This window comes from Hyperolius riggenbachi, chromosome 6, assembly GCF_040937935.1.
Source record: "Hyperolius riggenbachi isolate aHypRig1 chromosome 6, aHypRig1.pri, whole genome shotgun sequence".
Taxonomy (NCBI): Eukaryota; Metazoa; Chordata; class Amphibia; order Anura; family Hyperoliidae; genus Hyperolius; species Hyperolius riggenbachi.
Genome location: NC_090651.1, coordinates 225,842,048 through 225,854,423, shown reverse-complemented (window position 1 = coordinate 225,854,423; position 12,376 = coordinate 225,842,048). Strand labels below are relative to the sequence as shown.

The 12,376-nt window shown below is 45.2% G+C and overlaps 1 protein-coding gene across 1 annotated transcript in view; it reads right to left on the bottom strand.

The window, feature by feature from the left end:
- TNFRSF9 (TNF receptor superfamily member 9) overlaps positions 1–12,376 on the bottom strand; it is a 73,407-nt gene that overhangs the window by 4,596 nt on the left and 56,435 nt on the right. Inside the window, exon 8 of the mRNA XM_068240484.1 lies at positions 5,263–5,406. Within this exon, the coding sequence (XP_068096585.1) occupies positions 5,263–5,406 (144 nt within the window). The remainder of the gene's footprint in view (positions 1–5,262; positions 5,407–12,376) is intronic.

Genomic DNA, 12,376 nt, shown 5'->3' with positions numbered 1-12,376 from the left:
ACCCTCATAGCGGTATGCGAATTCTGATGGCTCTGCCATGCAAATTTTTACCGGACGAAAACGCTCAGAAATCCTGACAAGTGGAAACAGTCCCATCCACTTGTATTGGCTATGCGAATTCGCATGCGGCAAACGCATGCAAATTCGCGATAGTGGAAACAGGCCCTAATTGATGATGTGGGGACTTAAAATTCCCCCCCCCCCCCAAAAAAAAAAATGGCTTGTCAATTAACATCAGGACTAGGTTCCTGACAGCGGTCGTGCAGCCGACATTGTTTCCAAAGTCCAACCACACAACTGGGACATGGCAGTTTTCAGCCCAGACACCTCTAAAAAATTATGCAGCAATTGTGTTTTGGGTTAAATATAGGTGGTATCATAACAGCAGCAGTGACCTGTGGCACCTATGGCAGTGGGAGCAGCAAAGGCAGCAGGAGCAGGGCAATGCAGCAGCAGGTGTAACGTCTGCCAGGAGCATGCCGGACGAGGCACTTGGCAGTGGCACTTTCCGCATGTCACATGACACGTGACATGTGCCGAGTGACAGTCAGACAGCAGAGGAGAAGACACTGGTGCACACTAACTGTCACACTGCGCTCAGCAGCACAGCAGTTCTGTAGTAAGCTAACACAGTAGTACTAATACTCTAACAACTAACTAGCACTGACTGCAGTACTAACTACACAATAACACAGTAATCCTATTCCCTAACCTATACTGTCTCTAAGGCTAGCAGGTCAGCAGGCAGCAGCTGGCCTGGTCTGTGCACAGCACACACACAGACACATATCAGCTGCCTGCAGCACACACTAACTGTCACTGAATAAAATCAAGCTATCTACCTAACAAACAATATAACAATAGTGCAGTGATAGTGAAGGTGTTAATCACTGAACAGCTTTAGGTTTATCACTGTATACAGCACTTGCTAGGCCAGCAGCACTGGAGCATGTCTCAGTGAGCAGTGACAACTAAGGACGATATTTCTCATCATGGCACCCCTGTATAAATGCCTGGCCAGGTTCCTTTCTGTGATTGGGTGCTAGGGCTTAGGCTGAGAGCCCTCTGATTGGCTCAATAAGGTCAGGTGGGGCTGCCCAGGGTTCCCTTCTGTGATTGGTTGCTAGGGTTTCTGCTGGGAGCCCTCTGATTGGCTCAATGACGTCATCTCCTTAGTTACAGTATTCGGATATCTACTGGATATCCGCGGATATCCGGGTATGCGACCAAATATCCGCATAGTGCTATTCGGATTTGGGCCCAGGTATCCGGAATCCGAATCCGGTCAGATAGTGGAAAAAAGTTTGGATATCCGGGTAATCCAGATATCCGGAATACTGATGAGCACCACTGATCACCAGCCTCTGTGTCTGTAAGTCTACCCCCAGGTCCCCCTTGCGCTCTGCTGTCCCCAATATAAAAACCGCCACGCTAGCGACATGCAGCTTGTCGCTAGCTGGCTATTTACTTTTGTGCTGCCTGTCATCGCCGCTCCCCACCTGCGTCCCTTCCCTCCAATCAGCTTCCAGAGGCTGGGAGGGAAGGGACGCAGGTGGGGGAGCGGCGGTAACAGGTAGCACAAAGGTAAACAGCCAGCTATCGACAAGGTGCATGTTGCTAGCATGTCTTTTTTTTAATGGGGGACAGCAGAGCACGGGAAGGGGGGGGGGGAACTGTATAGACACAGAGGCTGGCTCTGCATACTATGTCTTAATGGCATTATTCAAACCCACCTTGGGTTCTCTGTAAAGACAGGAGATAAGCTTAGTGAATTGATGCCATTGACACAAGTGGAATCGCCTGAAGAGCATGCAACCAATCTTCCTCAGAGAGGCCCTGGAAATCATGTTCCCACACCCACCTACATTTCAGCTGAAATTTTATAGTTTTATCTTAGCATACCTACATTTATCCTAGGACATGCATCCTACTACATGGGGACTACTGAAATCTCTTTGCTTTTATGCTTGTCTTTTGTTATGCAGTGTGTTGTTCATACTGTTAGTCAGGCTCCACTGGCTATCTGTGCAAGAAATATGGTCAAGGCCAAGTACTGAAACTTCCTTGTGTGCATGCACTAGCAAATGACGACTGTACACAGCACTCAAACATGGCAGAAAACTAGGCTATATCACTACTGTTGTCAGGGCAAACCTGTACACTTGGAAAAGATGTCCAAAATTATCTCAAATTAGGGTGATCCAAGTTGAAAGCGTGTGCAGGCTTTAATTTTACTTATTTGAATATTTTGAACGCTCTGCCTCAATAAACCAGGCACTTACATGATGCTTTCTTCCTTATGTAAAACTATATACTCCTACAGTAAATGCCACATTAAAAAAAACATAAGTGAGTTTCTAGTGGGACTTCTGAAACAAGTATTGTACAAATATCACTCAGTTCTTCACTGAGCAGCATGTTCTATTCCACAGGGAAAGGAGGTGGGGAGTGACATTTCAAGGAACTCCCACCTGTCCTGTGCTGACATGGTTTATGAGGGGAGACCAACAATGTCTAAAGGCAGCTGCAGGGGCATAACTAGACATCACTGCCCCCCCCCCCCAATCAATCTATGCTACCCCAGATCTACTTACCCGTGGCTTCCTCCAGCCCCTTGCAGCCAACAAGTCCCTCGTTGCAGCTCTGCTCCCAGTACATACATACACACAGCCATATTATTTTACTACATGAGAGCACATGCGATATGGAGGAACAACAATGACATGCTGAACATAAGATATAGTATTCACTGTAACTTAGGCAAAACATTCAGAATGTCACTGATTGATACTGTCATTGTGGGATCTTGGACAACAGTATGAGACAACAAGCTCTCAATGACGCAGTGACAGTCAGACATCAATCTTACCCACTCCATTGTGTTGTAAAAGTAATAAGCCTGTGTATGATAAGAATCTAGGAATCTCTTTGGAGTGATTGCTGGATAAGGGACAGACTACAACTTTTTTTTTTTGTAAATGTGACTCCTTTGTTTGTAAGGTTGTACATGAAGTCATCAGAACTTTGCAGCAGTGAGAGACAGATGTTTTTTTTACGAACCCTAGGGAGCAGGGACAGTGTACAAATTACAAAGTGTGTATGATTCCTTATCTGTGTGGTGGACACATGCAGTCAATATAAGTTATAACAATGGTGCGAGAGCAGAATACGCTTTTTCTCTCCATGCCCTTAGATGTCAGTCTCTCAAACTTTTCCCCCCATGGGCCCCCTGTGGCTTCTGGGCCCCCTCTGCCGGGGGCATCCGTTGCAGGGTCTATTGTTACGCCCCGGGTAGGCTGTACAAATATAGATTTTTACCTAGCATGATCACAAATAATAATTTTGGGTCACAAAAATCTGTGTGCGGGTAGCTTAGTAATCCTGGGGAAACACTGAAGAATACCTGGTCTCTACTCTTTATTACTATATATGATAGTCTGAAATACATTAGTTTATTACTCTAGCAATTTAATCTTAGGTGATATTATCTTTAGACCAGTTTTCTTTATGAACTACAAGCAAAAGCCATTGTAGTTATGCACCAATGGATGCATACAACAGTTTGTGCACTATTTGTAAACTCAGTCTGCAATAGATCAGGGCAGTTAGGAAAAACTAGCACCAAGCTTAAAATTTAGCCTTTTTCAAAAATCTTACTAACAGAAATCTGCTAGACTGCTATCGATTTAGATGCCACCACTGCTAGCTTTGTCGCACTCAGCGCAATGCAAACTTATGTGGCTGTGAATCACATGCCCTATGCCTCCCACTGCCTGCAGCTGTTAAATTAAAAAGCTTTTTCTGTCTTGTCAGCAGTGGAAGCTTTCATAATCTTGCATTGTACTGTAGACCCACTTAATGCATTAGAGGTTGCACAGCACTGATAATACATAGTTTTCTAAAAATTCTATAAAATTGCAATATTAAAAGATTTAAAGATTCCTTAGCGATATCTGTATGCAAAGGACAAGGCTAAAAAGCAAGTATTGGATGGCAATCATCTTGAGTTGTTCAAGGGGCATCGATTTCAAATTCACTGCAGGAGTTCAGGAATACCTTCAAAAACGGTCTGTGGACGCAATTTACTAATGGATCCACAAATGCAAAAATAATAAAATACATTATTAATAATAATAATAATAATAATAATATACACACACACACTTACACTCAGCCCTGGGGGAAGTAATTATATGCAAATCTGAAACAGTGACAGCTTCTCTGGGCTCAAGCTCATTTAAGAAGAAGAACAGTATTGTACAAATGTTAGGAACAGGGGTGACATGGAAAACTGTTCTGTGGTTTGAGGAATCAAATCTGAAATTCCATTTAATTATGGTCATCCAGAGTAATGAGAAGATAGACCATTTGGCTTGTTACGAGTGCACAATTCAAAAGCCAGCATTGGTATGTGTATTGGTATGGGGGTACATATAAGTGCACATGGCAATGGCAGCTTGCACACCTGTATACACCCTTCATTAATGCTGAATGATATATAAAAAGGTCAATATCTATCTAGGTAGTTTTTTTTTAGTTTTTTTTTTTTTTTTTTTTTTTCCAGCAACTCCTTACTTTGTTCAGCAAGTCAATACCAAATCTCATTTGCACTTATTACAACACCATGGCTCCATAATGAATGAGTCCAGGTGCCAAACTGGCATACTTTCAATTTAGGATAGTGAAAGGGTTAATGGCTTCAGTTCAGATTTAAAATATGTAAATATTTTACAAAAAGAAGTGACAGCTTCAGCTTGGGGGGCCTGGTCCTGCAGGTATGCAGAGTCCCATATCATGTGACGAGGTTGGAAGCCACATAATGATTGGCTGGCTCCACGCTCCAGTGAAGAGGACCTGTAATTGCCACCAGGAGCAGGTAATGTAGAACGCTCCACTCTGCATACCCACAGGACCAGGTGCCCCACAGGACATTGGCAGTCATAGGGGGCGATTGTTACTTCAAAAATAGAAGTGAAATAATGAAAAATTACTCTTTGTAAAATGACTAACATGTCAAATCACTAAGGAGTAATAGCTCTCTCTTTCACTGACTGTAATATAAGAGAGCAAGTTCCTCCTGGCGATGCCACTGAGCGGGAAATCACCTGTGTGCCACAAGCATTTCTGACTCAGAAAGAGCACCCAGGTCAGATGTCCTGACCAAGCCTGGGATGGGAAAGCACAAAAATCAGCATACAGCCAGCAGGAAAGTTCTGGTTACAGAAAGAGATGTGCAGTATAATAAAGAACTACAGTACTTACTTTTCTTAAAGTTCTTTTTGATATTTTCCAGTCTTAAGGACAGACAACATATAGTTATTACGATTATGCTAGTGAAGAATACGATCGGGAGAATAATGAGGATAAGCGTGCCAACTCCATACACTGGAACCACCTTTGGTTTATCTAAATGATATAAAAGTAAACGTGTGCATTAATACAAAGCAACACACAAAGGGACTGACTGATTACAGCTGAAAAATAAATAAATACGGTAATAAAAAAAAAAAAAAAAAAAAAAAAAAAAAAAAAGGGGGGGGGGGGGAAGGGGGGATTGGATGGAGGAACACCCACATGAAAAGAGAAACCGTGTGTTAGATTATATTGCCATTGTGCTCAGCATGCGTCTTGGGAGACGTAATGCCGACACAGCTGTGAAGCGTCTTGCAGCCGAATCCCTCTCGCCGCAGTATGCACGGCAATGGGATTCTAACAAGTGACGCGAGATTATGCTGCATACCATCAGATTTTTCCCCGTTCACGAATCTGGATGCTCCATGTTGAGTTCAATAGGTTGTCAAATCACATCTGAATTCGTGGGTGGGGAATCGGCCCGTAACAACATTTTCAGCCTCATTTCTTCCATCCTATAAGTTCCTATACCTGTTCTAATGTGGTCTGGCTTACTGCAGCCTTTTCTAGTTGCACTGTCTCCGTAATATATCTTATCTTCTTATCTTTGTCAAGCCTTGTCGAGCCAGAGAGGAACGCACTGCCTCTGCTGTGATGGGGAGAAGTTATGCATAAACCCCCCCCCCCCCCCCCGCAGGGTTTGCTTTGTTTATTAGTCACAGACAGCTCTCTGCTCTCAATTTCAGCTTGTCTGAGGGGGAAGGGAGCTTCTCATGTACTCCATACATACACACATACATATACATATACACACATATATACACATATACATATATACATACATACATATATATATATATATACATACATACACACATATATATATGCATGCATGCATACACACACACACACACACACACACACACACACACACATATAAACACTGCCTAAAACTGGCGATTAAAAGCAAGGATAAGGGGGGGGGGGGGGGGGTTGGGGAGCAACGGAAATGGCAAAGAGGGATCCAGGAGATCACAGTGACTTGATTGGTATGCTTTTAATTGTGCAAATCAGACAGTACAGATTACGCTTTAGAAATGCTGACTTTCAGACCACTTTTTTTTTTACTTTGCTCTAAAAGATTCCTCACAGCTTGAAAGCTACTATCCCAGAAATATTTTTAGCAGAACATCACTGAAATGGTTAAACAAAGCACTTTGTCCTGCTATTCAGCTTCAAATCCGCAGCCAAACTGGAGATAACAAAATCTTTGTTTGCATTCAAATGGTGATACATGTGTGTAAACACAGTGTAATAAGTGAAAAGGAGCTCTCTGTGAAGCTCTATGTGCTACACACACACACACACACACACACACACACACACACACACACACACACACACACACACACACACACACACACACACACCTCAGAACAGCTAATTAGAAGATGTTAACATATAATAAAAAGCAGTTTGAATAAAATGCAATGGGAGGCATAGCCGGCCTTTGACCTGAGCAACCAGAGCAGTCGCTCAGGGCACCGGCTTCCATGGGGCTTAAGTGCAGTAGAGGGATGCAGGCATGGCTACTGCCATGGGCACTACCTCGCCATGGGTACCATGCCTGCCACTGCTCTGCTGTCTGCCTCCCCTCCTAGCGGCGCCCCCTTCTCCCACCACTGCTGCCTTAGCTGTGTCTCTGCTGGCGTTATGGTAACAAACCACCTAGTCAGATCAGCGTGACAGAGAGGGCGCTCAGACTATCCACCGCCCTCTGTACTCCAAATGCGGAAGTGACATCACTTCCTGCATTTGGAGTTCGCTGGGCGTGGGTAGTGTGTGCGCCCTCTCTGTCATGCTGACCTTACTAGGTGGTCTGTTACCATGATGCCAGGGGCGTTTTTAGGCATAGGTTTTACAGATCATTGCCTGGAGCGCCATTGATCCTGAGGGCCACAAGCCCCTGGACTAAGCCCCACCCCCTGAACAAAGCCCCACACCAATTCCCTCCCCCCCACGGGTGTTAGATCACCTGTTTCTGCTGCTCCTTCTGTCTTCTTGTGCCTCCCTCAGTCTCCTATGCCACTAGTTTGTCTTTCTGTTGTCCTTCTGGCCCTATGTGCCTCTTTCTGCCCTCCTTTGTGCCTCCTTCAGTCCCCCTGTGCCACCTCTGTCCCCCTGTGCCTCCCTCTATGCTCCTTTATGCATTCTTTTGTCCCCTGTGCCTCTTTCTGTCTGAGTGTTTCTCATGTCCCCCTGTGCCTCCTTCAGTCCCCGTGCCTTCTTCTGACCATTTTTTGTGCCTCCTTCTGTCCCACTTTGTGCACAATTCTGTCCCACTTTGTGCCTCCTTCTGTCTCCCTGTGCCTCCTTCTGTCCCCCCTTTGTGCCTTTTTCTGCCCCTCATTGTCTCCTTCAATCCCCCTGTGCCTCCTTCTGTATTCCTGTGCCTCCTTTTGTCCCCTTTTGTGCCTCATCCTGTCCCACATTGTGCCTCCTGTCTTCCATTGTCCCTCCCTCTTGTTCTCCTTCTGTCCTCCTATGTGACTCCATTTGGCCCTCTTGTGCCTCCTCCTGTCCCCGGTGCCTCCCTCTGTCCCCCTGTCTGCCTTCTTCAGTCTGCCTCCTTCTGTGTTTCCTTCTGTTTCCCTTTTGTGCCTCATTTTGTCCCTCATTGTGCCTCCCTTTTGTTTCCGTGTGTGTCCTTTAGACCCCCGTGCCTCCTTTTGTCCTCCTTTGTGACTACTTCTGGCCCTTTGTGCCTCCTCCTGTCCCCTTGTGCTTCCTCAGCCACCCTGTGCATCCCCGTCCCACTGTGCCTAAGCTCCTTCTGTCCCCCTTTGTGCTTCTCTCTGTCCCCCTGTGCCTCCTTATGTCCCCTTGTGCCACTATCTGTCCCGCTCCTGCAATCCCCTAGCCCAGTGTGTAAATGCAGAGTATAGCACAGCAGAAGCCGTACTCTCACCTCCCTGCCAGAGTCCAGCGCTGTGCCTGTGTGACCATCCTGACTGTCTCCTGCTTACTCTAGTGCTGGCACCTCACTCTCCTCATATTGCATGAAATCATGCTACATGTGGTAGGAGATGCTGGGCACTAGGCGGCGTGGACAGGCAGAAGCACACCACTGGACTCCAGCGGAGAGGTGAGAGCACAGCTCCTGCTGCAATATACTCTGCATTTACACACAAAGCTGGGGAAGAGCAGGAAGGGTGTGTGCAAAGAAATGTGACTGACAGGGTCAGGAAAGAGAGGGGTGGTGGTGGCACAGGACTCTCACCTAGAGTGAAAAAAAAGGCTAGAAACTCTCCTGGCAGAGATGCAGCTAAGGCAGTGGCGGGTGAGCGGCACTGGATACAGGTCTGTAATGGCATGCAGCCTGCACCCAGACACCATTCACCCTGCCCCAGCCATACTGCACCCAGCCACCCTTCACCCAGACCCAGCTATCCTGCTCTTAGCCACCTTGCTGTGAGACCCAGTCTGCACCCTGACCCAGCCACCCTGAACCCTGCCCCAGCCACCCTGCACCCAACTCCAGCCATCCTGTATCTAGACACAGCCTGCAGCCTGCCCCAGCCACCCCGCACTCAGACCCAGCCACCTTGCCCCAGCCATTCGGCACCCAGTCTCCCTGCACACTGCAACCAGTCCCAAGCAAGCACCCTGAACCCAGCCAACAATGGTGGGCAGATATGGCTACCTAAAATATAGGGGCACATCTTGCTACCTTATACTGATATATATGGGCACATTGCTACTTTATTATTTATCTGGGGAGCATGGCTACTTAATTTATGTAATCCACAGTGGAGTCGGCACCATCAATTTTTAATAAAGCGCTTTTATTCAAGCAGTATGATCAGCAATCTGTAAGCCAGGGGCGTAACTAGAAATCACTGGGCCCCCCTGCGAAACTTTGGATGGGCCCCCCTCTGGTTTCTGCACAGGTAAACTGAGAACCAATGTTATTCAATTGGCTAGTGTATTCTTGAATATGTTTTCCCCATGTAGATAAAGCAGACAGCAGTGAAGCCCTGCACACATTTTCTCAATCAATTACATTAGCTTCTGTGTTAAAATGTGCATGTTTTCACACACACAGACACACATAGGGCTTGATTCACTAAACCGTGATAAGACAGATATCACACCTTATCAAAGATATCACAAGTTATCACGCCTTATGAGAGTAGCATAGCGAGCACTACAAACTTATGCCGGCTAATTGGCAATGGCACTCATCCTGCCCTGAACCACTGTGGGTTTGAAGCGCTCACTATGCTACTCTGATAAGGCGTGTTAACTTTGATAACGTGTGATATCTTTGATAAGGTGTGATATTTGTCTTATCCCGGTTTAGTGAATCAAGCCCATGGTGTGCAGACAACAGACAAACAAATGTGCCCCAGCTACATATTACACTCATTCTACATAAGACCCTGCTGAACACTGAATAGGGACTATCTACAAATTTTTCTGTGCAAAACTGTGTATGATTCCTTATCAGTGGCTGAGCAGAGGCAGTCATTAGAACAGTTTTGCAGAGAGCAGAACGCTTTTTCTCATCATGTCCTTAGCTGTCAGTCTCTCAGCACAGGGAAGAGAAACTTCTACCCCCATGGGGCCCCCTGCGGCTTCTGGGCCCCCCTGAAGCTGCATCCCTTGCAGGGTCTATTGTTACGTCCCTGGCGACAGCCCTGCTGTTTCGGTCTATCCGATCTTTCTCAAGCCGTTCAGCATCACATCTACTGACATCTAAAATCTACCAACCACCAGAAGACACCAATCAAATTAGAGATCCTTCAGCCAATTAGGACTCAGCGGCTATCCAACTGACCTGATGGAGAACTGCAGCACCTAATATGCAAGTTTAATACCTCCCATATCGATGTCAATCAAGCCCTATTGAGCCGCTGAGGGCGGAGACCACACAGCGGCTCTCTGCAGCATGGTGATTGGGTAAGGAAGCCCTTTGTACATATGTCTGCATGAATAATGAAGTAGTTCCCAGGCGTTTGTATTGATGCAAGGGAGGGGAATAGGATTGGGCTTGAGCGACATCGATATGGGAGGTATTACATTTGCATAGTTGCTGCAGTTCTTCATCAGGTTCGCTAGATAGCCGCTGAGTCCTGATTGGTGTTTTATAGTGGTTGGAGTATATAAGAGAGGTCGATTGTAGATGTCAGTAGATGTGATGCTGGATGGCTTGAGAAAGATCGGATAGACCGAAACAGCAGGGGTATCGCTGTTACAGATTGCTCATCATACTGCTTGAATAAAAGAGCTTTATTACAAATTGATGGTGCCGACTCCACTGTGGATTGTTTACTGGAGTATTGGAGTGCGAAGATACTGGGAGTCAAGGGCACATCGACCAATTCTCTCCTGGAAGCCTGCTCCATACTGGAGAAGTTCTTGGCTACTTAATTTATGTTTGCATGGCGGACTTTGCTACTTAATTGTTTTATCTTGACGCACCTGCCTATTTAATGTGTTTATTGTGAGGCAACTGGCTACTTTATTTTATCTGGTAGTGTGTAAATGCTCAATTATTTTATCTGGAAGATTGTGACAACTTTATTTTTATTGGGTTGCATGTGAACACTTAAAGCGAATCTGAGATGAAATACTAACTATAACAAGTAACTTGTCTATATATCTTATCTAAAGTTTAGATAGTTTACACAGCAAATCTAGCTGCAAACAGCTTCAATAGAATATGATTATTTCTTCCTGTGATACAATGAGAGCAGCCATGTTGGTTATAAACATTACACACAGGCAAAGCTGATAGCATCTCCAGCTCTCTGCCTGTGACAAATTCACTCTGCTCTCCTCCTCCCTCCTCCCCTCTGCCTCTGAAATCTCTAGCTAGTAACCTCCTCCTCCACCTCCTCCTGCCCAGACTGATCTCCCATAAGCCCTTGCTACAGTGCCAAGGCTCTCTGAAAAAGCTGTGGGCAAAGCTAGTTTAGTTTATAGGGAATTAGAGTATTAAAACAAAAACAAAGTATTTGGCTTGAGGAATGCCCTATAAACTACTGTATATGAAAGGAACACAATTATGCAATGAGTAAAAGTTTACCTCGGATCCACTTTAATGAATTAGTTAATGGCATGTGTCTAGTTTTATCTGGAGGCATGAAACTATTTGAGTCTTGTATCTGGAAGCATGTAACCAGAGCCGGAACATCCACAAGGCTACTTGGGCAGTGGGCAAAGGATGGAGAGACACTAGGGGCCTCACTTCAAATGCTACTAAAAAAAGCCAGGTGGCGATCAAGGGTAGGCCCAAAGATGATACTTGTCTTGGGCCCCATTTAACCTTAATCCCTCTTTGCATGTGACTATTTGTGTTTGCGTGTACGTGCGCGTGCGTGCGTGGAAAGGAGCACCAAAATTAGGTTTCGCTCAGGGCGCTGTGAAACCTAAGGCCGGCCCTGATGGCAGGTTTCAGGGCAAGATAAACTACACTTTGGAAACTTGTAATATGTAAACAGACAATATTACTTATGCACAAAATCAAATATCATAACTGCAGGAGTAATAAAAAGTAGGAAAACCCATTTTTATTGAATGTTATGTCAGAGTTTCAGACCACTTTAAAAAGACATCTCCATGAATTGCTCTGAGCAGAGACTTGCTTGCTCTTGCCTATGAAACAACTTTTGGTACAGGTCTCTCTCGAAAGATAGATAGATAGATAGATAGATAGATAGATAGATAGGAGGAGTATTATCCACAAATTCTTGTCCACAGTACCTCCAACACTTGACCACTATGACCACTGGTGATTCTAGTGGACAGAAAATTAGGAACAGAAACTTCCTCGACAAAGGCTCTAACTTTACCGTACCATGGAATATATTGGCACTTTATACATCAAGAATAAGAACTACTCGAAAATAAACATACCTAGATCAGGGGTGCCCATTAATGCACAAAAGTTGTTACAATTTCACGCTACTATAAATTAACCTTCCATCTCAGTGAGCTATTCATTTCCAAAACTGACTGT